We start from the raw sequence: 25,186 nt of genomic DNA on the forward strand, positions 1-25,186 counted from the left end.
TTGCCTGTCATCTATCGCTTCCGGTAGAGGAGCTCCACAAGGAGTGAACAAGATGTGACAACGAGACTGGACTTGAACACTTCACCATGAATTCACTTAGCAGAATCGAGAAACTTCATGTGTATATAGAAAAATAACAAATTTCGATGTCTCACTTTTGTCTTTCGTTGTTGCCATGATTGCGAAAGCAGTTACACTTAGGTAGCTAACTACTTTTTCGCGTGTTCCTTTCTGCGCATTTTGTTGCTCACTGCGCAGAAAAACAGGTGAAAAAAAAATTAGGCCTGGCGGAAAATATGCAAAAAAAGCAATGCTTGAACTGGGGACAGAAAAATCATCCGGTTGAAGTATTTGAGTGGATCAACTGTTCGTGCGGCCACGTGCAACTGTGAGGACTATTGGTTGCCCGGTAAGGTACAAATTTGGGGATTAACATTTGCTCAATGAGGTGCTAATGTGAGGACTAAATGTTAGTCATTTGAGGTGAATTGTGGAACTAACGGTTACTCACTAAGGTGTAAATGTGAGGACTAAATGTTAGTCCCTTGAACTCATCTGTCGGGACTAACTGTTGGACCTAGTGCCGTTAGTCCTTAAGATTAATGGTTGTGGCAGCCCCATTAGTCCCCAAAAGGACGAACCACACACCATTTAGCACTTTTTTGCTTTAAAGTGTATCAATTTTGGTATAGATGCAATTATCGAATTGGCAACGGGAGCTAAAAGTCGTAAGCGGCTAGCTAGACAGATTCGGTCAAAGTCACTGAAGTACGTTGAAGAATGTCTCGCACTTAAAGAACAGATGAAGAGTCACACACTACACAGACAGTGATCAGTGCTTCTGTTGAGTGTTTTAGTTCTTGATTTTATGATCAATGATGTTAAAAAGAGCGGCAAGTCACATCTTGGCCTCGCCCGTTGATATCATGTTTGTTTATACACTCAGCAATTTCGAAACTGTTTAGCCCTCACATCCGACTTTAAACTTTCAGTGTTGTTGACATTGGAATAAGCCGAATTCTGATAATTTCATTCATGAAAGCGTGGTTGAAAATGCCGTGAATCTTATACTAATAATAGTTGTGGGATCTAACATCCCAAAACCACTATTTGATTATGAAAGACGCCATGGTGGAGGACTAAGGAAATTTCGAACACCTAGGGTTCTTTAATGGCACACGGACCTCACGCATTTTCAACTCAATCTGAGATGTGGCCGCCGCGGCCGCGATTCGATGCGGCGACCTGCGGGTCAACAGAGCCGTCTCTCTTCTGTCTAACCATAATCTTGCTCTATTCACCTCCAGAGGTTTTCTTCGGTGTGAAGCTGTTTTCTAAGGAAATAGCGAGGTGACTAATGATTAAACATCAATGATGGTTCAAACAAATAGACATTCCATAAAGAAGTACGCAGAGCCCGTGATGTCTTTATTCTTTGGCTCGAGGGCAAAGTCAATAGAATACTTACTAGCCACTTTAAAAATTTAGACATCAGGCATTCATTTTAAACACGTGTAGAAAATCAGAGCCCACATATCTATACAGAACCGTGGCACTGCAGCCTTGTTGTTAAGAGTAACTCAACATTTCTGAAAATATTTTGTACGACCAATTCATTTTCATTTCATTTTCAATTATTTACTACTTCACAGAGCACAGGGTATTGGATAAAAAAGCTAGACGGTGCTTGACTAGGCTTCCCAGCTGGTTACAGTCCAGCGTCACTCAGTCGCAGTGCACACAATTTGCGGAATAAGAAGAAATTAAAAACATTCATTGCATGCAGAGAGTCATCATAATTTTAAACAAAGTAAGCACTTAGAGTACTTCATGAACGTTCCACCACATTTGAAAGACAGATATAGGATTCATTGAAAAAACGCTAGAAGCTTAAGCCTGCAACATACATCAATGTCAACGTCACTTCGTGCTAAAACATTTAAAACAGAGGGTAAAATAATTCTTAACATTTGAGCACCGTACTTTCTGCGAGAGGGCAATCTTAAATTTTACATTAGCCTCAAAGGGTATGTAGGAACGTAGTTGGTTAGTTCTGTTATTTTGTTACACATCGATATATTTCGTTAAGCATCGATATATTGCTATCTTCAAAGATAATTTATTTACTTATTTATTTTACTTCATAATACTGTTCGCCCTCTCTTGAGGGCTTTTACAGGGAGGGTAAAACCAAATACGAACCAACCAATATACAGCTATGTCTGGTGACATCGCAATCAAATAATGCATGTGGAACACTTTATTCAATCGGCAAACACTGCCCGCATATGCAACAATGCCTCGCTACTCATTTCAAGGCTTAATAAAAGCTGAAAAAAAAGAAAACGAAAAAACACAAACCAAAGAAACATGCAGGATTATTATCTGGCAGCTCAATCACTCAACTACATGTGCAACAATTTTTCGAATAGGTAAAGAACGCTCGCATTTACTACAATGCCTGGCAACGCATTCCAAAGCTCAATCACAGCTGGAAAAAAGAATAGAAAAGCACAAAAATAAACATAAACAACAAACAAACAATAAAACATAAATAGACATAACAATAAAACTGCATATCAGATATGCATTCTCGTATATCTGAATGAGTTAATGATACGGACAATAGTTAGGGAGAATAGGAACTGAAGGCTGCTGTATGGCCACTTTCTGTGAAATAAAGTTAGAATAAAGGAAGTATAAGACTTCTTTTGAAATGTCGACTGCTCGTTCCGTAACCGCGCTCACCTGTACGGCGAACGTTGCAGCATTTGACTGGTGTATAGTGGAAGCAGTGGCGACTGGTACTAAAGATTCCGATTCATGTGGCGAAGCCGTGTCGGCGCCACTGGCCACTGCTGGGAAGGCCGGGTAGTAGACCAGGCCCAACGTGACCAAGCTACCCGAGCACACCACGCTGGAGAAAACAAGCAACTTGCGCCGACCCGCTATGTCGAGGAAAGGCACCACAAGAGACGCCACCAGGGACTGCATGCGGCGCACGTGAATAATGTGTTACAGTCATACTCGACTGCGTTTACTCGTGTGAATTGAATCATCCCCGAATCAGGCTACTTTTGAAGACAGAAGCGCCAACTGGTGGAACATCACTAGACACATCAAATATAAGGTGAAAAATTTACACATTGCAGTATTATACATTGAAAGCTTCTTTCATCATTTCCATATATTGAAAAATTCATATAGCAGGTACAGTAAAAATCACTGATATGTTAGCTTTTCCTGTAAGATATTTGGCTTTTTGCACTAACAATAACGATTTTAGCGCGTATTCAGGCGATCAAATCATGTGATTAGATAATAAAACGGACGCTAATGTTGCCTTGTACATACTCCTTAGAAGCACGTGGAGTACGACTGAAGAGCAAAGCGAGCAGTAGGGCCTAGGCGGACTACAATCTTCCTCCGCCCGAAGGGTACGCCCAGCTGCGCATGAAGATGTTGAGTTGGTGTAACAATCCTGTTTGTGTCTCGTGATACCAAGTCCGCCCTATAAACCGTACCTGCCCTTATAAAGTGTGGTCAAGGAGGCTGCAACGTCCACAACTAAGTTAAAGAAGGCTAAATATCAAAATTAGGTTAGTTAGTTTTGGCTTCAATACAAATATAAAGTGAAACACAACATGCACACAAAAACGTGGACGCAGGACGACCACAAGCTATCGTCGTGCATCTTTCTATATACTTCTTTTATTGACTAAATTATGTATATTGTGCAGATAAGCATAAGTTTTATATGGCGCTTTCCTACGAACCTTAAAAATACAAAAAAAGGCAAGAAGCGTGTCATTCTGCCTTGATGTTTTTTTTTCGTTTCAATACATGACGTCATCATTCGGCTCACGTGGAGTCAAGAGAAAATGAGCTCTTGATTGGTTCACATATTAGGGGTATCAGTTCTAAATTTTTTCTTACCGTGCTTTGCAATCCAATCAAACGCACGTTCTCCCTTGTACCACGTGATTTTCCTGCGTAACTGCTTCTATTTCACTTTGTGAACTTTCTACTGCACAATAGGAGATAATACTATGGTACCATAAACTCGAACTCACGACGGCCTCGACGCTGAGCGCTGGCAGTGTCAATGTGTTTTATAAAAAAAGGCTTGAAGAGGAGATAGCAGCTGTAGGAATTGGAATTTTTATTAAGATTGCTTGCAAAACACAACAATACCAAATGTGCAACTGAATACGCAGCCAAAGGCCAGTTGGGATTTATTCAAAAGTAGTCGTAAAGAAAAACAAGGCACGTTATTTAAAAGGAACAATAGCCAACTGAAAAACACCCGCTTACTTATGTTTGAATTTGTAGTGTTTTACGGGCGCTTTTGAAATTCTGTAAGCCTCATAGGACGCGAGTTCTCGATAAATACATAAGGATAATTATAGCCTGCCAAAAATATACAAGTTCACTGGTAGACCTCACGACCCTAGTCACAAAATCATCTTGACCTATTACGTAAAATGAAAAATCTACGTAATAAAGAAGAGTAAAACAAGAATAGAAATGCAAAAATGATGTTCCCGAATCTTCCCTCTTGCATTAGTCCAGCTGCTGTACACGGTTATGGGTTGTATTTTGTTTTCATGTGAACTAGAACAAAAAACGCCCGCCAAAAGCGAATGTCTAACGCCTTAGGGTATGGTTTGCCAAAGAGTGCCTGGTCCAGCTTTACATCACCTTACGGGAAATGAACGTCATGATGCGCGAGTTCACATTTTGAAACAATTGGTGTGTTTGGTGATTCGGAGTACCGAGCATACTAAGGCAAGGCATAAACTCAGATCTTCCCGTTGGTCATAAATAAATTTGTTTCTGAGGTCAATGTGGCATATTTCACCCTATAATGCCCAAAGTATTTCAACGTTATACCAAGGTAGTCGTCATTTGCGCAAGAGCGTGCTGCTTGAGCGGCTGGCGAACCGACGCTCACGCAAGTTCGGGCTAGAAACACTGTGGACCTAAGCCATACCTGAACGAGCGCCAGCGTGGTGAGGTTGCCTATCGATTCCTCTGTGGGGATCAGGTTTGTGGCAGACAGCATGACGCAGTTGATGCCGCTTAACTGCTGGGCACCCATCACGAGTACGGCGAGCATGAAGTGCGCCGGTGGCGTCTTGTAGTTAGGAAATATGGCGGCGATCGCCTCGAACTCGACCTCAGTCGTAGCCTACATGGAGTGGTAGAGAGAGAGAAAGAGAGCAATATTATTAAAAGGCCACTCAGCATATTTGACCATTTTGAGCTGGCAAGCGGAACGTGTAGATTGGGCGTTCATGATCACATCTGGCAAAATTTAGAACGCTACGCACCGCGGAAACGGGTCACATTTCAAGATGACCGCTTCTTATTTCGCGCGCGCGCACCCAGAGAATGAAGGCATGACATGCGCGCATGAATAGCCCTGCGTGCAAGGCAGCGCAGTGACGTTGGTCCTCTACGTAGACGACTCTGCTCTGACGTTTCAGACAGTGGCGCGTATTATGGCGAAAATTATTTAACATGGCATGCGTTGTTTATATACTTTATTGCTTGCAGAGATTAATAAAACTTGAGATAAGTAATGAGATGCAATAAGGGAACGTGCGCGTCTTTATTTGTTATATTTTCCCGTGATTGCAACAAAATGCGGGCTGATGTGCCTGCACTTCACATGCGTTCATGTCCCCGCGGTCAGCGCATCGAGCTCACGACAACCGGGGAAGCGAAAGTAACGCTCCTACGCGTTCGCGCACTCATTCTGCTCATGCATTCTACTGCGTCTAAGCCAGCATTTCCAAACCATCCCACAGAAACAGGTAGTAGACCATGGAGGAAGAAAACAACTTCGGAGAGGCCCTGACGTCGCTCCTTGTGAAGCCGTGGTGAAGCCCAAAGTTGGCCGTATCGACTTAGCAAATCCTCCTCTCTTTTTTACATCCGAATGTAAAGCAGAAGGTGCGACTCTCTCTCCGGCTCGGAAAGCACGTGGGTTGTGCAGGGCGCACGTCGTGACGATTCAAAACCAATGGAATGAAGATCAACCCTCTGGGCCAGCGCGACACCTTCCGCGAAATTGTTTCGTCCGATATTAACGGCGCGTAACAGCTGGGACAACGAGGCAAGCACAAGAGAACGCGCACTAGATTCACTGACAACGACGAGTGCTTTCATTATTTCAGCAACTGTACAGACAAGAGGATCAGTCGTGCCCCTTCTACGGCGCATTCCACCATGCGGCCGACGTGGCGCCCGGCTATACTGTGCCCGTGTTGCGCGTGAAACTCACTGGCGTCAGCATTCTGCGACCGTGGTGACTTTGAGCACGGTGCAAGTGACTCTTGAACGCGGCTGCTCTAAGGTGGAGATTACAATGCTGGGTGCGAGTCTAACAAGCGAAACGGAAAAGGCATTTTAATACGCACATGGAAGTTCTTACTGTACACACATCGAATGAGATACTACGTATGTGCACATGGTCCTCACTGCGTCTTGCTGGGTCACACACGTTCGTCCGTTGTCACAATCAGGTGCACTGCACAACTGTCACTGACCTGCTAGGCATTCGTCATTGTTCCGCCTCGTCATGGTGCCCACCACGATTTCGCTGAACACTTCAAATGCTCCATCCACGCCATCCGCCGCCCGACACATGAATATGCGCTTGTTCTATGCGATGTTGAGGCTCCGTGGTGGACAAAGGGTTTTGTAAACGTTGCTAGGAGTAAAGTAACTGCCAGGATAACACCGCGTAACCAATAACGCGGCGCAGAGCACGGATAATGTCCGTCACGGCTCAGCACGAGATCAGCGAAGGCACAAATGGCACCGCCAGCCGCGGCCGCTCACTTCTCGACCAGCTACACTGTGCAACATATAACCATTGCAACGCCACCATAGTGCCCAGTGAATATGGCTGCCATGATGTCATTTCCTCCACAAATTTCACGTAATGCGCCGGGTGGGCCCACCCTCTACTATCTTTCCTTCCTCCGTGCAGTTGACCATGAAATAACACTAGTCAACAGGCTGGTCAACAAAACAACACCCGTATACCATGTTCGGGGGTTGAGTTGGTTCAGGCACGTCATGCGCACGTGACCTCTTTGATCGGATGCCGGAGAGGGTTGGGAAGAAATTTGGCTTGCGAAAGCAACGCAGGAGCGAGCTCACCTTCTGTCATGCTCGTTTCGCGCTGCTTCGAAGAAACCGTTTTCTCAGCTCGTAGTAAACCACTGAAAAAAGTTTTCTAGCATAATGCTCCTCATTGTAAACACAAGTTCCATGGTCCAACTAGAATTTGTTACGGGGCCTGGTGAGTGGCCCTTCAAAAGACGGAAAGACCGGACCAAGAAACGCTGATTCACGAATGTGACAAAGTACGTGACCACGGTGTACTCAGAATAAAACTTATCATAAAACAGAAGAAAAAAAATAGCAAATACCACGTACAGTGGGAATTAATGATATGCAAAGCTCAAATGAGAAATATTGATGTGACACTTAAATCAGCACTTAAATAAGCACAATCAGCACAATAAAATCAGCACAATGTTATGAGAGGGAACTCAGGTATAAGATGCCGCACACGACTTTTGTGTCATGATTATGATGTCCGGATTGGACCCCCCAATGTCTGTACCTCAGTTTCTTATGACGTCAATATCATCCTAGTGGTGGTACGAGCAATTGTTAATACGCTTTGACATGTATAGCACGCACATTTTCAGTACTGAAAATAAGGTGCAAGGAAAGAGCGTCGGCACATAAAGAACAAAATTATTCGATAGGGGTTACGTGTTTATATATATATATATATATATATATATATATATATATATATATATATATATATATATATATATATATATATATATATATATATATATATATATATATATATATATATATAGTCCGGTAGATCCTCGGTGAGCAGTCACAACGTGGTTTATTTCGACGTTTCACTTTTCGGCCTATTCATCAGAATTAAAAGTACAGTTTGTTGGTGCTCAGCTTTATACAATCTCAAATCAGAGGGAAAGGAAAGAGGAAAAAGACAGAAAAAAAGAAAAAAAGAGAGAAAAAAAGGAAACAAGAGAAAAAGAATATAAGGTAGACTCCCCTCGGACGCCCCCCCCCCCCCCCCCTTCCACTCTTCCTTCCACTTCCCCCTTCATCTCTCTCCCCTTTATTCCCTTCACTTTTCCGATGTCAGCGGTCTGTGTATGCTTCCTTTCACTAACGCATTCTTCCCGACCAGACGGCGCCTCCTGGCACTGGCGGTTCGGTGTGGGGCAAAAAAGAGCTTTTTTAGGAAGTTCAAAGCCTTTAACTACTCGGAGCCCCGTCAATATTTCGTCGTAGAAAGAGGGGTGCCGCGTATTGCGGCAGAGGCTGGTAAGCGGGCATTTTAGGAAGTTGTAAGCATTTAACTACTCGGCGCCCCGTCAACATTTCATCGTAGAAAGAGGGGTGCCGCGTATTGAGGCAGAGGCTGGTAAGCGGGCGCAATGCGAATTCCTTGCCCGCTTCTGGATTACGCGTGCAGTGGGGGCCTCCCGGCTGTGCACAGGGTTGCTGTTGGGCATATTATGCATGGCACAATAAATTGGGTAGTAAAATAAAACAGAAAACAGACTACAGCTGCACTTAGGAAGAGTAGTTACACTTGGAATTGTTTTGAGTTGTCCAGTGCCCTTTGCAGCTGCAGTGCCGTGAACTCAGTTACTATTTTCATTATTGCCGTTATTGTTTTCTAATGTTTTAATTGCTGCAAGTGTACCAGGATTCTCATTTATTCCTCTATCGAGGGTGTTAAATTGGTGGATAAGGTATGACTCTCGTTGTTCACGCTCTCAATTTGAATTAAATCCCGTCTCTAAGAACGGGATTTAATACTGATAGTTTGTCGAATGCATGGTCGGGAAGATTGGGATGTTTTGATAGAGGTAGACATGGGGCTGATTTCGCATGGGCTCTGTGATTATTGAAGCGAATCCTAAATGGTGTTTCTGTTTGTCCGATGTACTGCATACCACACACGTGCATTCGAGTAGGTATACCAAATTAGAGGAATCGCATGTTAGGTTTCCTCGTACGTTAATCGAAAACTTAGATTGTGTGCTGGTTGCTTTGTGTGTTTCTCGCATCACCTTACATACAAGACATCGTGGCTTTAAACAAGTTCGGCATGAATTATTGGGGGGTGATGCATTAATTTGAGAGTGGGCAAGTGTGTCTTTGAGGTTACGTGGTCGTCCGTAAACGACGCCTTGAGCGGATGGGAATGCGCGTTTCAGACGTTCACTTTGTTCCAGAATGTTGTAATGTCGATTAAGGATTTTGTTTACATTGGGGCAGTTTGTGCTGTAAGCCAAGCAGAGGTTTGTTCGTTGTGGGTCTTCTTGCGGTGGTCGCTTCATAAGTAAGTCTTCACATTTTAGTTTTCTCGCTTTTTGAACAGCGTCATTAATTACATGTAGGGGGTATTTTTGTTTCTCGAGCATAAGTTTTAGCCTCTGTGAGCTCCTGTCAAAGTCAGCGTCTCTAAAGCAGATTCTCTTAAACCGGTGAGCCTGGCTGTATGGAATACTGTTTTTACAGTGTCGTGGTTGATCGCTTTGGTAACAGAGGTATTGTTGTCAATTCGTTGGTTTACGATATAGGGTTGTAGAGAGCTTCTCTTCTTCTATCGTTATGGTAACATCAAGAAAATTTACGGTTACTTGCGAGTATGTGTGTGTAAAGTGTATGTTCAAATGTAGGGCATTGTAAGTGTCGATAAAGCTGAGAAGTTCGTCCTCGCTGTGGGTCAAAATAAGAAAGATGTCGTCTATGCATCTTCTGTATAACATTGGTTTCAAGGATCTTTGTGCAAGAAATTCAGATTCTAGCTTTCCCATAAATATGTTGGCATAATTAGGTGCCATTTTGGTGCCCATAGCGGTCCCGCTGATTTGTCGAAAATACTCTTGCTTAAACTCGAATGAATTTAATTCGAGTACCATCCTCGTCAAAGTTTAGATAGCAGAGAAATCTGGTGTGTTGGATATTCTATGGCTTGTGTACATGTTTTGTAATGCAGCTATGCCGTCATCGTGAGGAATATTTGTATACAATGAAGAGACATCAAGAGTAACCAAGTAAGAGTTTTTCGGCACACACAGACCTGTAATGTCTCGAAGAAAATGTGTGGTGTCTTTTATGTACAACTCAAGGGTGCATGGAATGTGGCTTATTAGTTTGTCCACGTACCCTGATATGGGTTCAGTTATTGTACCGATGCGTGATATGATTGGTCGACCTGGGTTACGGTGTTTATAAATTTTTGGGGGGATGTAGACGCGACCTGGACGAGGGTAAGCTGCTCACATCAGTTTGTGGTCAGTGTTGGTTATCTTTTCTGCATCCAACAGTTTCTTTAGCTCTGTTGATACGATACGTTTGTATTCGTCTGTCGGATCACCTGGGAGGCGTTCGTAAAATCTTGAGTCGTCTAGTTGGCGGTATGCTTCTTGTAAGTAGTTGGTTGTATTAAGGACTACAATTGCTCCTCCTTTGTCAGCGAGTTTTATTGTTATGTCTCTCCTAGATGCCAAATTTATCATACTTAATTTTTCAGATTTTGTCTAGTTTTCTTGGTTTCCTTTCTGTCTGTGGTATTCTTGAACTATATCGTTCTGTACTGCGGTGATAGAAAGGTCCAAGCACCTGTCTCGAATAATGTTCGGTGTCCAATCATTTCATTTACGACGGTGAATTGTTTCATGGTTAGAAGGCCTGTCCAAGAAATATTCGCGAAACCTTAAGCTTCGAGCGAAGTTGTCGAGGTCTCGGCAACTATATATATATATATATATATATATATATATATATATATATATATATATATATATATATATATATATATATATATAACGAATTATCAAGCTTTCCTTCCCAATTTGCATACATTGCTCAATTGACTTCAGGTAGGCATCAGTTTTTTTTTTTTTTGGGGGGGGGGGAAGCGGCGGGTGCAGAGAGCTGCATTTCAACACCTATATGACGATTTTGTTTGTTCAAAGAATCGAACACAATGACACTTTGTTCGTTTTCTTTAGTTATGCATTCATTCATTTGCATGAGTAAATGACATGGTAATACAGCGTACGAACCCGCAGATATATTTATCTGACAAAGGAAGTTATCAAAGACTCATATAGAAGCAGTAGAGAGAACAATGTCGTTTAAAAGATACCATGATATGCGAAAGATAGCACTTACTGCGATAACTAAATATCTAACTGCCACACCTACACACCGCCAGTTGTTCGAAAACAACCAATGCAATTAACGCAACCCGAAAGCATTTAACCACTAATTACACTCTTCCATGACCGTCATCTTGTGAGGCACAATGTGAAGCATGTGAAATAAACACTGTAGTAGACCAAGTGAAACATGTGTCTAACTTCATTAAGAAGCACGAATATGTAACCAATAAATGCGAAAGGCTGTAGTGCGGGGTCGGGCTCAACCTACTGCTGAACACCGGGACCACACGTTCCAGCTTTCGCAAAATCTTGGGTGGTGAATTTTTTTTTCGCTCCTGTCAGTTGCCGAAGCTTATACAGATTTGCACTATAACGTTCAAGAAAATTGGGCGGTGCGATCATTCAAATATTGTGCTAATTATGGGAATTGCACTGTTGGAATTGAATCAATTTAGTTAGCGCACTGCCTACGGGTGTTCTCGGTTTCACTTTGGTTCTGCACGCAGCAGCTTCACCTGGCCTACAGTATTCACAGGCGTGTGTATATGTTTGTGTTGGGGAGCGGCGCAAGGAACGCTATCTTCTTCAAAGCGGCGCGGGCATGCTAGCTTTCCTGGTTTAGGCAACGTTGCGTATTTAACGTTGGCATTTGAAAGTTTTGGCAAAGTGTCATTCACGCACCGATCCCTAATAATATAAAATCATAAATTCACCAAGAGAACTGCATAGCTTTGACTTTATTGTCTGTATAACTACGTTTCGGCTTAAGGTCGTGCTTCAATTTTTGAAGCACGACCCTAATCGTGCGACAATTTTTTCTTGCTCCTGTCGTTCGCTGAAGCTCACACAGATTTGTACTAAAACCTTGAAGAAAATTGGTTGTGTTGTATACGAACCACAGCTTTCACGATCTTTCTTCGCATGAGCACACGTGTCTCCCGTTGGTATAAAAACGATGTTTATAACTTAACGTTCTTTATACAATATTTTTATTACTATAAATTATTGATGCATATTCCTAGTTCGAAACGCATGTTTATTTTCACCATTAAAAATTCTGCATTATTTGCTAGTGCCTAATCTCGAGAAGAATTCTTAGCAGTGTATAATAACCCAGTTTGGTTCAATTTGTCCCGGTTTTGAGTCAATATCGAGGTCACGCAGAGTTTCTGCAATCGCCTTTATATTTGGACGAACTAAGGAAGTAATTGTTGAGAATAAGTTTACGTCACTTTGTTTTATTCTCGGTGAACGAGTGCCGCAAATGTCAAGAACGAAATCCGCACGCAGCAGATACGAAGCTTCAACTTTCCATCAATCCCATTGTGGTTGGAAAGCCTGTTGGTACACAGCTTTTAATCTAGGAACCCAGCGTTCATAAAACACATACACAAGAAGATAAAACTAAGACAAACACACGCTGGGGCTTGTGGTCATCATGTGTTTTGTGGAGGCTTGGTTCTTCGATTTCAAGCCATGGTGGTCGAAGCGCCGTTTAATCAGCCTCGCGTGCCCCACGTAGACATTTCAAAAATGAATTTGAGTGCAAATACACGATACATTCACGCACACAACCAGACATCAAACACGTAAAACGTTGTGTTTGTGTGCACATGTGTGTGCGTGAAGCGGTCGTGTGCTTGCGCTCAAATTGATTATTTGCAATATTCTACCAAATAGCCCAACAACAAGTTCTACTCGCGTAGACACTCGAGCCAGACTCCACTCTCGGTTTTGTGGTAAGATTTTTTACTCTGAACCTGTGGCCTTCTCAATCGGCATCAGCCGTGCGCTTTTCGATCACTGAGGACATTGTGATGTCGAAACACTCACTGGCTTTGGTCGTTTTAGTAAAAGCAAGGACGACCGGTGTGGCCAGAGCCTTTAAAATTGACGGCGTTGTGCGACTTAACCATGCGGGGTGAGCGAATCCGCCGCGGCATCGTGGTAAATCAAAACGACGAATTGTGGCGCGGCGGCGGCGTGTCCGCTCTGAAAACGTCGGCGTTGGCGGTGGCGCACCGCTCTAGTCTGAATGTGTCGTTTACCTTCGTCATCTATTCACGTGACGTGATACCAAATTTAGTATACGTGGAGCTAGCGAAACGGCCGCGAGGACGCTATGAGCGTGGTATGTTGTCACGTTCTTACATGACACGCCCGTCAGGATTCTCATGTTTGCACCAGTCATATACTCTCGTCATCCATTCACGTTACTTGACACATAAGTTGGTGTATGAGGAGCTAGCAAAACGACCGCGAGTGCATCATGAAGGGCGCAATATATTCCAACGCAACGTTGACGCGCGCACACGCTGGGCACAGGGACGCTACGCTAGCAAAACGCGAGTCTGATGCTAGGTGCGGCCTGCGTCCGTCGGCGCGGCCTGACGGCAACGAGCGTGAAATGCGACATGCTGCATTTCGCGCCGATGCATTACCCAGACAACACTGCGTCGCCCTCTTTTCATGACGGAGGGACGCCGGATGCGCTAAAACGCGCCTGCGTCAAAGCAATGCGGCGGGGCGTGCGCTTGCGAGTGTATGGCTGGACCGGCGCCTGGCGTGGCAACGCCGGCGTGACGCGATGAAATGAACGCCGGCGAGCGTGCGGGCCGCGTCACGTCGTAATGTGTTGGCACATTGACTGTGGCATGTAACCATGTTCTCACATGAGACGCATCTCATGATTATCATGTTTGTACCAGTCACATATCTATTGACGTCACGTTATGCCAAAATTGGCGTATGTAAAGCTAGCGAAAAGGCCGCGAGCGCATCATCAGTGTGGCATGTGGTCATGTTGTTACATGACACGCATGTTGTGATTATCATGTTTGGATGTGTATTTACCTATGTCGTATGTTCGTGTCGCGTAATACCGAATTTAGTACATGTGAAGCTACTGAAACTGCCACGAGCGCATCATGAGCGTAGCATGTAACAATGTTGCTACATGACACCCATCTCATGTTTGCACCATGCAGCATCATACTTTTGTCATCCATTCTTGTCCCGTAATACCAAATTTCGTATAAGTGAAGCTTGCGAAACGGCCGCCAGCTAATCATGAGCGTGGCATGTAGTCATGTTGTTACATGACACGCATCTCATGATTAACATGTTTGCACCAGTCACATAGCTTCGTCAGCCATTCACGTACTGTAATATCGAATTTGGTATATGTGACGCTGGCGAAACGGCCGCGAGCGCATCATGGGCATGGCATGGAGTCATGTTGTCACGTGACACGCATATCATCATTTTCATGTTATAACTAGTCAAATGTGTTCTTCATACAATCATATTATGCCATACCAAATTTGCTATCGATACCATTATCGAAACGGCCAGGAAAGCTAAATATTCTAGCTGGCTAGATAGATAGATAGATAGATAGATAGATAGATAGATAGATAGATAGATAGATAGATAGATAGATAGAGAGATAGATAGATAGATAGATAGATAGATAGATAGATAGATAGATAGATAGATAGATAGATAGATAGATAGATAGATAGATAGATAGATAGATAGATAGATAGATAGATAGATAGATAGATAGATAGATAGATAGATAGATACGCTTAAAGTCGCCAAAGTTCGCTAAGAAATGCTTCGCATTTAAGGATGCCGCCTGCAACTTCCCATGGGGGGAACTCGAGTATGCGTCGTAGAATGGTGGGGATATCGCGTGAATGTTGCGTAACTGGGTACGGTTTGGGAATGATTATTTGTTATTTTGTCTTCATTATTATATCATAATCATCATTATCATCATCATCATCATCATCATCAGCCTGACTACGCTCACTGCAAGACAAAGGCCTCTCCCATGGTCCGCCAGTCAACTCCATCTTGTGCTTGCTGCTGCCAATTTAGAGCCGCAAACTTCTTTATCTCATGTGCCCGTGCATCTAACATTCTGTCTCCCCCTAACCCGCTTGCCTTCTCTAAGAATCCAGTTAGTTACCCTAAATTACCAGCAGTTATTCTGTTTACGTGCTACATGCCCGGCACTTGTTCATTTCCTCTTCTTGATTTCAATTATGATATCCTTCACCCCGGTCTGTTTCCTAATCCACTCCGCTCTCTTCTTGTCTCTTAAGGTTACACCTACAATTTTTCTTTCCATTGCTCGCTGCGTCGTCCTCAATTTAACCTAAACCCTCTTTTTCAGTCTCCGGGTTTCTGCTCCGTAGCTAAGTACCGGCAAGATGCAGCTGTTATATACCTTCCTCTTGAGGGATAGTGGCTATATGCCTGTCATGATTTGAGAGTGCTTGCCAAATGTGCTCCACACCATTCGTATTCTTCTAGTTACTTCAATCTCGTGTTACTTCAATATTTTAGTTACTTCAATTTTTATTATTATTATTTATTTATTGAAGGAGAAAGTTGCTTCAACGTCAAGCGAAAGCCAAGTAATGACGCTTTTGAATGAATTCCTAACGTGCGATCTAGTGCCTACATACACGGGGTGGTTTAATACTGTTATCAATCACGGTTAGTTGGATATTGTTTGGGTGGACGGGAGGGCAGAGATTTGAAGCACTATGTATGACAATACCCCTACCTGTGATTCCACCCTGGTTTGCACTACAGATACTTCAAGGGTGTATAGATGGCTGACAACCTCGCGTTTACAGGGTGACATAAAAACACTATATGCGCAGAAACATTTTTCACTTGTCTAATAATTGGTGTGATTGAAAATAGAGAAAACGCTACCAGGTGACAGGGGAGGTGCAGTAAATGATTTTTCGTAATTGCCAATTTGAAATTGTGATGAGTTTAAACACCAGGTCACGTACTTAACCAAGAACACTATTACAGTTCTGCGGATACAGCAGGCTGCCGCATCTGCTCTATCATCTTGCCACCAGTTTTATGTTACTCACTGCACATGAACGCACATTTAGGAGCAAAAAAAAAAAACATTCAATACTGCAGTGCCAAAACGGCATCCGCATGCCCCTGTGGCTCTTCGCAAACGAAGCCTCGATTTGAGTGAGCATATCTGATGAAATTTTCCAACTATTGCAAAAGCACGCAATGGTCAACTCCCTTGACTACAAGTTTACAAAGGAAAATACCTGGCTGCCTGGACAGTACAGTAGTTCTGGAATTAGTGTATGGTTAACAAGTCCTGCTAGAATGCCCTGATAATAAGTTACTGTCGTATGTGATGGGCCAGCCAGCCACTCAGTAATCCTTTGTCTAGTTTGTAATGGTTACGCTGGTTGCTTTCCGGCAGAATAGAGAACGGGAAAAGGCGTAAGCTTCCTGCGGACAAGATTTAAAAATTTTGGCAGCTAGGGGTGAGATCTGTTCGAGTTGGAAATTGCAGCAAGCTCTTTGTTGCCTGATATTATAATTTTAGAACGGTCGTGTGAGTTAGCAAAAGCTATAGCCACCTCTTGGGTGCACGGAAGGACCGACCATCGCCCTGTCAGTCTTGATAGACTACTGCAGCCGTTTACCCAACCCGGCAGCAAGGGCCGGCGATGTCCTGGGCCACTGCCTTGCCCACCGGCGATCCCTGTGATGTAGAAGAGAAAGCCCCTCCTCCCATTACCAGGACTCCCACCAACGCTTTCCTGCCCCCTGCAAAGGACTCATGAAGGCGGACGAGAAAATTCTTCTCCATCTATTCAGGAATACGCTACGGTGCCCGGCAGTGCCTGAATATTTTGACTCTTCGTTTTCCGGCCACTTCCAGTAACTGTGCGGAGGGGGCTGACTCCTTTCATATGGCATGGGCATAGCAGCTCAATCCCTTTTTTTTGCCCCGATTATTAATACAACCACAGAGGACTGGAAGGCAAGCCTCCTCGGCTGCCAGGAACTTCCGGGCCAACAAGCCATGTTCCGGCGTTCCAGGACAGCGGCCACAACCAATGGGCTTCCTGACTAGAGGTTCTACCTAGTACTGTAGGGAAGCTGACCCTCTGGGGCCTGGTTTCTCTTGCGACCTTTCTGTTTTTAGTAAATGTTTACCAACGGTAGAGATAGATAGATAGATAGATAGATAGATAGATAGATAGATAGATAGATAGACAGATAGATAGATAGATAGATAGATAGATAGATAGATAGATAGATAGATAGATAGATAGATAGATAGATAGATAGATAGATAGATAGATAGATAGATAGATAGATAGATAGATAGATAGATAGATAGATAGATAGATAGATAGATAGATAGATAGATAGATAGATAGAACGTATGGACGGAGGGACAGACAGAAAGACAGACAGACAGACAGAAGAACGGAAGGATGGAGGGACTGACAGACAGACATACGGACGGACAGACAGACAGACAGGCTGACTAGATAGATAGATAGATAGATAGATAGATAGATAGATAGATAGATAGATAGATAGATAGATAGATAGATAGATAGATAGATAGATAGATAGATAGATAGATAGATAGATAGATAGATAGATAGATAGATAGATAGATAGATAGATAGATAGATAGATAGATAGATAGATAGATAGATAGATAGATAGATAGATAGATAGATAGAACCTTCGTATTTTCATGTGGCACTGCAATCTCGCATTCCTACAAGAAGCTCTTTTGACATCCCACCTCAATTCCGCAAGAGCGCACGCTGAGCAAGGCTTCAAGGGCACGCTGTCGCCTGTGGCAGTACAGCAGCCACCGGGGTGACTCGACCACGAAACAACCGGTGAGCAGCAGCAAGAGCAGCGCGGGCGGCGCGCAGCACAGCGCCAACCAGGACCAGTCAAGGAAGTGGCCAGCGGTGTGCGTATACAGCACGCCCAGTGTGATGACCAGGTGGTGCAAGGCTCCCTGTACAGTGCACGTATACGGACAGGAGTTTTAAGGGGAAGTATTTTTACCCCACCACACGCAATATATATATATATATATATATATATATATATATATATATATATATATATATATATATATATATATATATATATATATATATATATACACTCTGGCCTTCGTCTTTACAGGGTGGACGTTTTGTCAGTGCTCACATTTATAACATTTTCAACAAGAAAATGAAAGGGAAAGAACAACTAAGACCGAAAAAAAAAAGCAAAGAAAACTATGAGCAAAAACAGGGAGAAAAGTAAATTAGAAAAAGTTCCAGGTTTCACTGCGCTGCGCTATTAGAGCGGTGTCGTGAGTGACCATTTGGAACACTACGGCTACTTTCGCCACTAAGCATATATAAATAATGTATATATAACTTATATTTGTTTGCGGAACTTAAAATAGGTGCTACATGATGCTTGAGGTACTAAAGAGGTTTTCTTTAGTTAAAACACTGCAGCGTTCGGAAATTTTTGCGTTTACCTAGCAGTTAGGCCTTTCCTAAACCCACAACACTATTTAAAGATCGCCATTTTTATCTATGCTAGCTGGAATTCTCTCTAGGTAATCTTAGAAATATTATGCTTTTCAGGGAAGCTTACTTTCGTACAAAAATGTTTTAAGGGCGAAATAGACTTGAAATATTCCCGGACAAATACTTTGAAATGCCAGAAATATGCGATTTGTCCCATACTTGAACATACCTTTCGTACTGATGCGTTCCAAGAACGAATTCTCGCGATGCGCGTTTGATATATCTCTAAATGGTTATGTAATTAGTAAAGTCTAAGCAAACCACGTCTTGCTTTAAAAAAGAAAATAATTTTTCAAGCTGGCCTTAAGAACACTTCCTGCGTTCTTTTTGCCACTTCACCGCAAAGCACGCGGTCACACTTTCAGCTAAAACTCGTCACAGGATCCGACAAGATGCGAGATGTCTTTAAGCTGCTTGTGGGTGGTCGAAAGTCTTGTTGCTTTGATGTCAAAACCACGGATATTGAATTCAATTGATGTGAGCTTGCTTTGCGTGCCCTTTGCGAAGTATGTGAACTGTACAGCAGCTTACAGTATGCAGTAAATACAACAGCTTGAAGCTTGCAGTATATATGGGTCAGCAGTATATTTGGTACAGCAGCTTGCACTATATATGGGTCATACCAAAGCAGTTTCCAGCAAAGATGTTGCTCCACGGTAAACATCTGCTAGCCAGAAAGACAGCCTGCGTTCAGTTCGCACTTCGAAAACAAGTTTTTCTAAAGTTACTTTGTTTACTTCATTGTCAATTTTTGTTCACGCACTAGGCAGTGATTTCTCTATCACAGCCAACGACACCATCAGCGATGCCATAATTTTTGTAAAATGAGTGTTTCAACGCTATCCCATTAAAAATTTCAGACTCCCTTAATCAAATATCCTTATAAAAACAGCCAGAACACTTCCAGTTCACTAAGTATAAAAGCTTCGTTTTACCATTTAGCTCAGTCTTTTGCTTTGTTGTTGAGTATACCGATATAAGCGCATTAACTTTTCAGTCAATATGGTAATATTCTTTAGTTGCGAAGAAGCTTATGGCGGAGTCCAATCCTGTGTGCAGCGTGACCACCCTTACGGCGTATACAGAACAGCTGACCCAAGCACCGCGAGAGAGCACTCGCGCATTCCGGCCTGTTCAACGGGCTGAGCAACAAGCTTTGGGGCTCTCCCTCTTGCACTTTAAAGAGGTACTAAAGAGGTTTTCTTTAGTTATAATAATGAAGCGTTTAGAAATTTTTACGTTTACCTAGCAGTTAGGCCTTTTCAAAAAGCACAAACTCTTCAAAGTTTGCCTTTTTTTCTCTGCTAGCTAGAATTCTCTCTAAGTATTCTTAATAATATTGTGCTTTTCATGAAAGCTTAATTTCGTACAAAATTCTTCTGGGCCGACATAGACTTCAAGTATTCCCGTACAAAGAGTTCGAAAACGGCAGTAATATGCGATTTCTTCACGTTGGCCTTAAGAACACTTCATGCGTTCCTTTGTTGCCACTTCAACGCAAAGCACATGGTCACCCTTTCAGCTAACAATGGTGCGAGATGTCTGTAAGCTGCTTGTGAGTGGTATAAAGTCTTGTTGCTTTTATGTCAAGGCTGCGGCAGTGTCGGTGTTTCGCGGCATCCAGGACGATGTATTGCTGTGGGCAGAGACCTCTCGGCCCACTCCTTGCCTGGAGGAGGCCACAAGTGAATATTTCGAAGTGGATGATTGTCTCGACCACCTTCGCGATGCTACCAGGGCATGGCATGCCTACGAGGGTTTTACGCAGCGCCGTCGCGGTGGCCTATAAAGGAACTTGGCTGCTGACCCGCAGTTCGCAAGATCGAATAGCGGCTCTCTACCACGGATGGTAGCTGCGATGCTAGCGACTTCAACGGCACAGTTGTGCCCTGCAGCCCCTGCGCAGACGGCATCGCAGAAGGCTACGTGGTAGACAGCAACACAGTCAGCGAGCAATATTTCTTGCCAGGGACCTTCAATTCTACGATGTGGCCTTCTACACAACCTTCATCAACATGACTCACTTCAAGCAAGAACAGTCAGTGACGCGCCCTTCAAGACCAGCAGTACGTGCAAACACTCTGTTGGCCACTCTTTTCCTGACACATTCGATTTTTGTGGAGGTCAGGGACAGCCCGTAGCATCCATCACAGTATTCAAAGTACACCGGAGTCACTGACTATTCCGGAGCTCCTTGACGTTGCATCATCTATCCTGATGAAGTCTGCACCCAAACAACCTGTCATGACACTCTATCCCCCCCGAACCGCCTCCACAGCCGGCGTACGCTCACAACTTCCAGAGTCACTGTCTCTATGTGAAGTGGACCGAACTGTCATTGTTGTCATCAAATACCCGTCACTAGAGCCGTAGATCATCGATGACCAATGGTGACCTACGCTCCTCACACCTGGGCCGCTCTACTACGCAAGGCGTTAAGGCAGACGCAAAGCCGACGACCTTGCAGCTAATGCCTGCCAAGGAGCTTATGGTGACTGCGGCGCTCAACTCCTCCAAACTTGGCATTTCATGGCCGTCGACGTTGTGGTGTGCAAAAACCAAAATAGAATGTTCAGAAGGACAACCGTACAATCATTGAAGGCGCCTTCCCGGGCCATATATTCACTGCTCCCTGCTAGATGTGCCTTCTGCATACCACGTTGAGTCGCAACTTGGCCGATAGCTGCGGCTGCAACGAGAGAGTCAGTGTCGGCCACCTGAAATTTCAACACTTTTCACGAGGTGCGGAAAAGAGAGTACTAAGGCACAGCCGAGACCATCCACCATACCAAACCATGCCACTGTATGGCCAAGATGGACCAACACGCAACACCCAACGGCAGCCCCCAGACGCGATTTCGCAGCTATAGCCTTGGAATGTCGCTGCGTTGCCGAGTGTAGGGAAGCAAGATCGGCTCTGATGCACTGGCCTGAGCTCGGCTAGTGAAAAGAGAAAGAAATGGAAGTCACCGAAGGGAACAGCCGGCCTGGTGAACAGGCGTTATATCTATCGCTGTGTCATTTTTTTTTTACAGCAAATACATTCCACTCATTGCTTTAATGTCTTCGTAGGTACTGGAAATAGTAATCTGAACGTATTAAATGCCTGCCTGGCCCGTTCATTTGCATGCACAAGTTTTTCCGATAATTATCAACTGAGAAGTCAACATGCCTCACCGCATCAGATTGGACAAATCACCGTTAGCGTCGGCGGTGTCAACGTGAGTTTACAGATTGCAAAAATTTGTGACGTCTTGATGACGTCTCAAAAACGTAAGGTCATGTAAACACCACATCGCTTGACGTCGGCGCATGGTCAACCGTGGGCGGATCAGAAAGACAGTGCAAAACAAGATAAAATTCAGAAAGCCTCCAATGCCTCCAGTCTTAAAGGACAATGGTTAGCTCCTTGCGATATAAAATGTCGAATATCCGCCCCAGACATAGGAATTGTGCAATCCCGTACTTCCTTCAATGATTCCTTCGCGAGACTATCAGCACCTTCATTTCCCTTTATTCCAATGTTCGATGGAGAAGTGGTTTGAGAGCCCTAAATCAAAGGAAACGGTACTTTATGAAGTTGATCCACACAGAAAATTTTCCATAGCGACAGACCTCCCACGACACCTAGAGACATTGATCCACCGACTTAGATTGAAAGTAGCATACACAAACAGCTTCCTGCACAAGATACATATATCCAACTCGCCGGAATGTCATTGTGGTCATGCAGAAGAAAATGTTCGCCATATTCTTTTGGAGTGCGTTAAGTACGCAAATTAAAGAGAAAAATTAAAGGACAAATTAGCAAGTTTGGACAGACGGCCCCTCACATTAAAGAAACTACTTGGACCATGGCCTGAGATGCATCTCCAGAAAAAGGCAATAATCTTCCTGACAGACTTTTAGTGGAGACCGGACTGGACAAGCGCCTATGACTGACAGCCAGAGATGGGTATTTTGTAAAATGTGGTCATGTATATACTGACATTAGGTTGGTAAGATGTGCGTGTAAGTAGTTTATGACTGTGTGAACCGCGTGAAGAAAACTGTGTATTGGCATGTTATTTGAACTGTTTTCAGTGTCCTATTATGTTTTTTTTCTTTTGCGTATACTTAATATTTGGGTACCGGTATGTATTATTATTTTATTTTTCGCTGCAGACCTTTGTGATATGGAGTAGCCGAGGCAATAGGCACCTCAACCTCTCCACAGCAAAACAGTTAAAACAGAACAGAACAGAACAGTCTTAAAGGAAGTGAACTACTGTATTCTGTGCTGAAAACTACTGGGGAGGGAGGAGTACGAGGATAATAATATCTACTGAGAAAAAAAAGACGGTGATGGCTAGCACGTTGAAATTTTGTAAGAAACTTTTGGGTTTTCCATTGCCTGATGGTTTGAAACTAAAATATTCCAAAGTGTGGGCGCATAGCATACATAAAAGATAGATTTTGTGTGTGCACTCAGTTGAACCTAATTTACTTCGATCAAAATATTGGGATGGGGCTCTAAAATCAGTACTTGCTAGAAGTAAAGGGTCTTTGTTCTGGCAGCTTCATTCTGTCATGTGACTCACATCTTACGTGCTTTACCCGCCACACGATGTAAAAGTGTGGAGCGCATGCTGAGGGCTGTCAACTTACGTCCGTGCCGCGATGCGTGGCGAGCGACATTTCGGCTATGTGCGCAGGCACGACGAGCGAGACAAAGCCGGTAAAGAAGCCGTTGACGAAGCGCGCTACGTAGAAGAGGTACACGTCGTGCCCCAAGCCGATGCAGAGCCAAGTGGCGAGCAGGCCGAGGGCCGAGGTCGCGAAGCTCCAGCGGTGCCCGCAGCGCTGCGTCAGAAGGGCCCCTCCTAGCGAGCCGAACACCGCTCCAAGAGCCATCAGCGAGCCGAACCTGCAAACAGTACAAGAATTATTACTGATTACAATGGAAGTAAACAAAAGAGGGAACAGGGTCAGTCAGGGAATTGTCGTAATTACGGGTCGCAAGTTGTGGGTTTTAAATGCGAAGCATTTCTTAGCGCACTTCAGTGACTTTAGGCGTATCTATCTATCTATCTATCTATCTATCTATCTATCTATCTATCTATCTATCTATCTGTCTGCCTATCTGTCTGTCTCTCTGTCTGTCTGTCTGTCTGTCTGTCTGTCTGTCTGTCTGTCTGTCTGTCTGTCTGTCTGTCTATCTATCTATCTATCTATCTATCTATCTATCTATCTATTTAGCTTTCCTGGCCGTTTCAATATTGGTATCAATACAAAAATAGGTATGGCATAACATCACTTTATAATGAGCATAGTTGAGGAGTCATAATATGAAAATCATGACATGTATGCTATAAATGCCACGATTTTCATGTCATAGTCTTGAGGTGGCTTCGTTCACTTTACACATTTCAAAACTCGTATGGTATGGCATGACTGAATGTACAACGAATTTGACAGGCCCTAACGTGGAAATTATGACAGGCATGTCATGTAAGTCATGAGTGACTACACGCCACGATAATTGTGCGCTCGCGGTCGTTTTGCTAGCTTCACATACACCAAACTTGGTATTACGGAACGACAATGGATGACGAAGGTAAATGATTAGTGCAAGCATGATTATGATGAGAGGCGTGTGAGGTAAGAATATGACTACATGCGACGCTCACGATGTGCTCGTGGCCGTTTGGCTTGCATCACACATACCAAATGTGGTGTTACGCAACATCAATATATGACAAAGGCGTATGATTGATGCAAACATGGTAATCATGAGATGCGTGTCATGTACGAACATGACAACATGCCACGCTCATGCACTCGCGGCCGTTTCGCTATAGGTACCGATATACATAGTTTGGTATTTCGTCACGTGAATACACGGTGATGGTAATCGACATGTCTCAACATAATAATCATGACATGCGTGTCATGAAAGAAAATGACACATACCACGCTCATGATGCGCTCGCGGCCGTTTCGCTAGGTTAAGATATAGCAAATTTGATATTTCGTGGCGTCAATGAACAGCAAAGGTAAATGACACGTCTAAACATGATAATCTTGATATACGTGTCATGTCAAACATGACTACAAGCTATGCTCAAAGAGCGCTCGCAGCCGGTTCGCCAGCTCCACATATACCAAATTGGTATCACGTGATGTGAATAGATGACGAAGTTAAATGACATGTTCAAAAGATGATATTCATCATATGTGCGTCTGGATACTGATGATATGTGTACACGCTATTAGCGTATGTGTAGTCATAGACAGCCTTGACTACATTTACGCTTATAGCACGCTCGTGGCCATTTCTCAAGCTCCACATATTTCAATTTGGTATAACGTTGCGTAAATAGACGACGAAGATAAATGACACGTCCAAACATGACAAACACGTTATGGTTGTCATGTAAAACATGACTGCATGCTACGCTCATAGCATGCTCGCGACCCTTTCGCTAGCTCCACTTAACAAGACATGTGATACTAAATTTTGTATCGGGTGACGGGAATAGACGA

The 25,186-nt window shown here is 43.6% G+C and overlaps 1 protein-coding gene across 1 annotated transcript in view; it reads right to left on the reverse strand.

Annotated features, from left to right (window-relative positions):
- LOC119183397 (uncharacterized) overlaps nt 1–25,186 on the reverse strand; it is a 75,107-nt gene that overhangs the window by 9,706 nt on the left and 40,215 nt on the right. Inside the window, exons 6-9 of the mRNA XM_037433695.2 lie at nt 23,309–23,567; nt 17,866–18,090; nt 4,994–5,191; nt 2,749–2,988 (exon numbers count right to left, since the gene is read on the reverse strand). Coding sequence (XP_037289592.2) covers nt 2,749–2,988; nt 4,994–5,191; nt 17,866–18,090; nt 23,309–23,567 — 922 coding nt within the window. The remainder of the gene's footprint in view (nt 1–2,748; nt 2,989–4,993; nt 5,192–17,865; nt 18,091–23,308; nt 23,568–25,186) is intronic.

This window comes from Rhipicephalus microplus, chromosome 3 (assembly GCF_043290135.1).
Source record: "Rhipicephalus microplus isolate Deutch F79 chromosome 3, USDA_Rmic, whole genome shotgun sequence".
Taxonomy (NCBI): domain Eukaryota; kingdom Metazoa; phylum Arthropoda; class Arachnida; order Ixodida; family Ixodidae; genus Rhipicephalus; species Rhipicephalus microplus.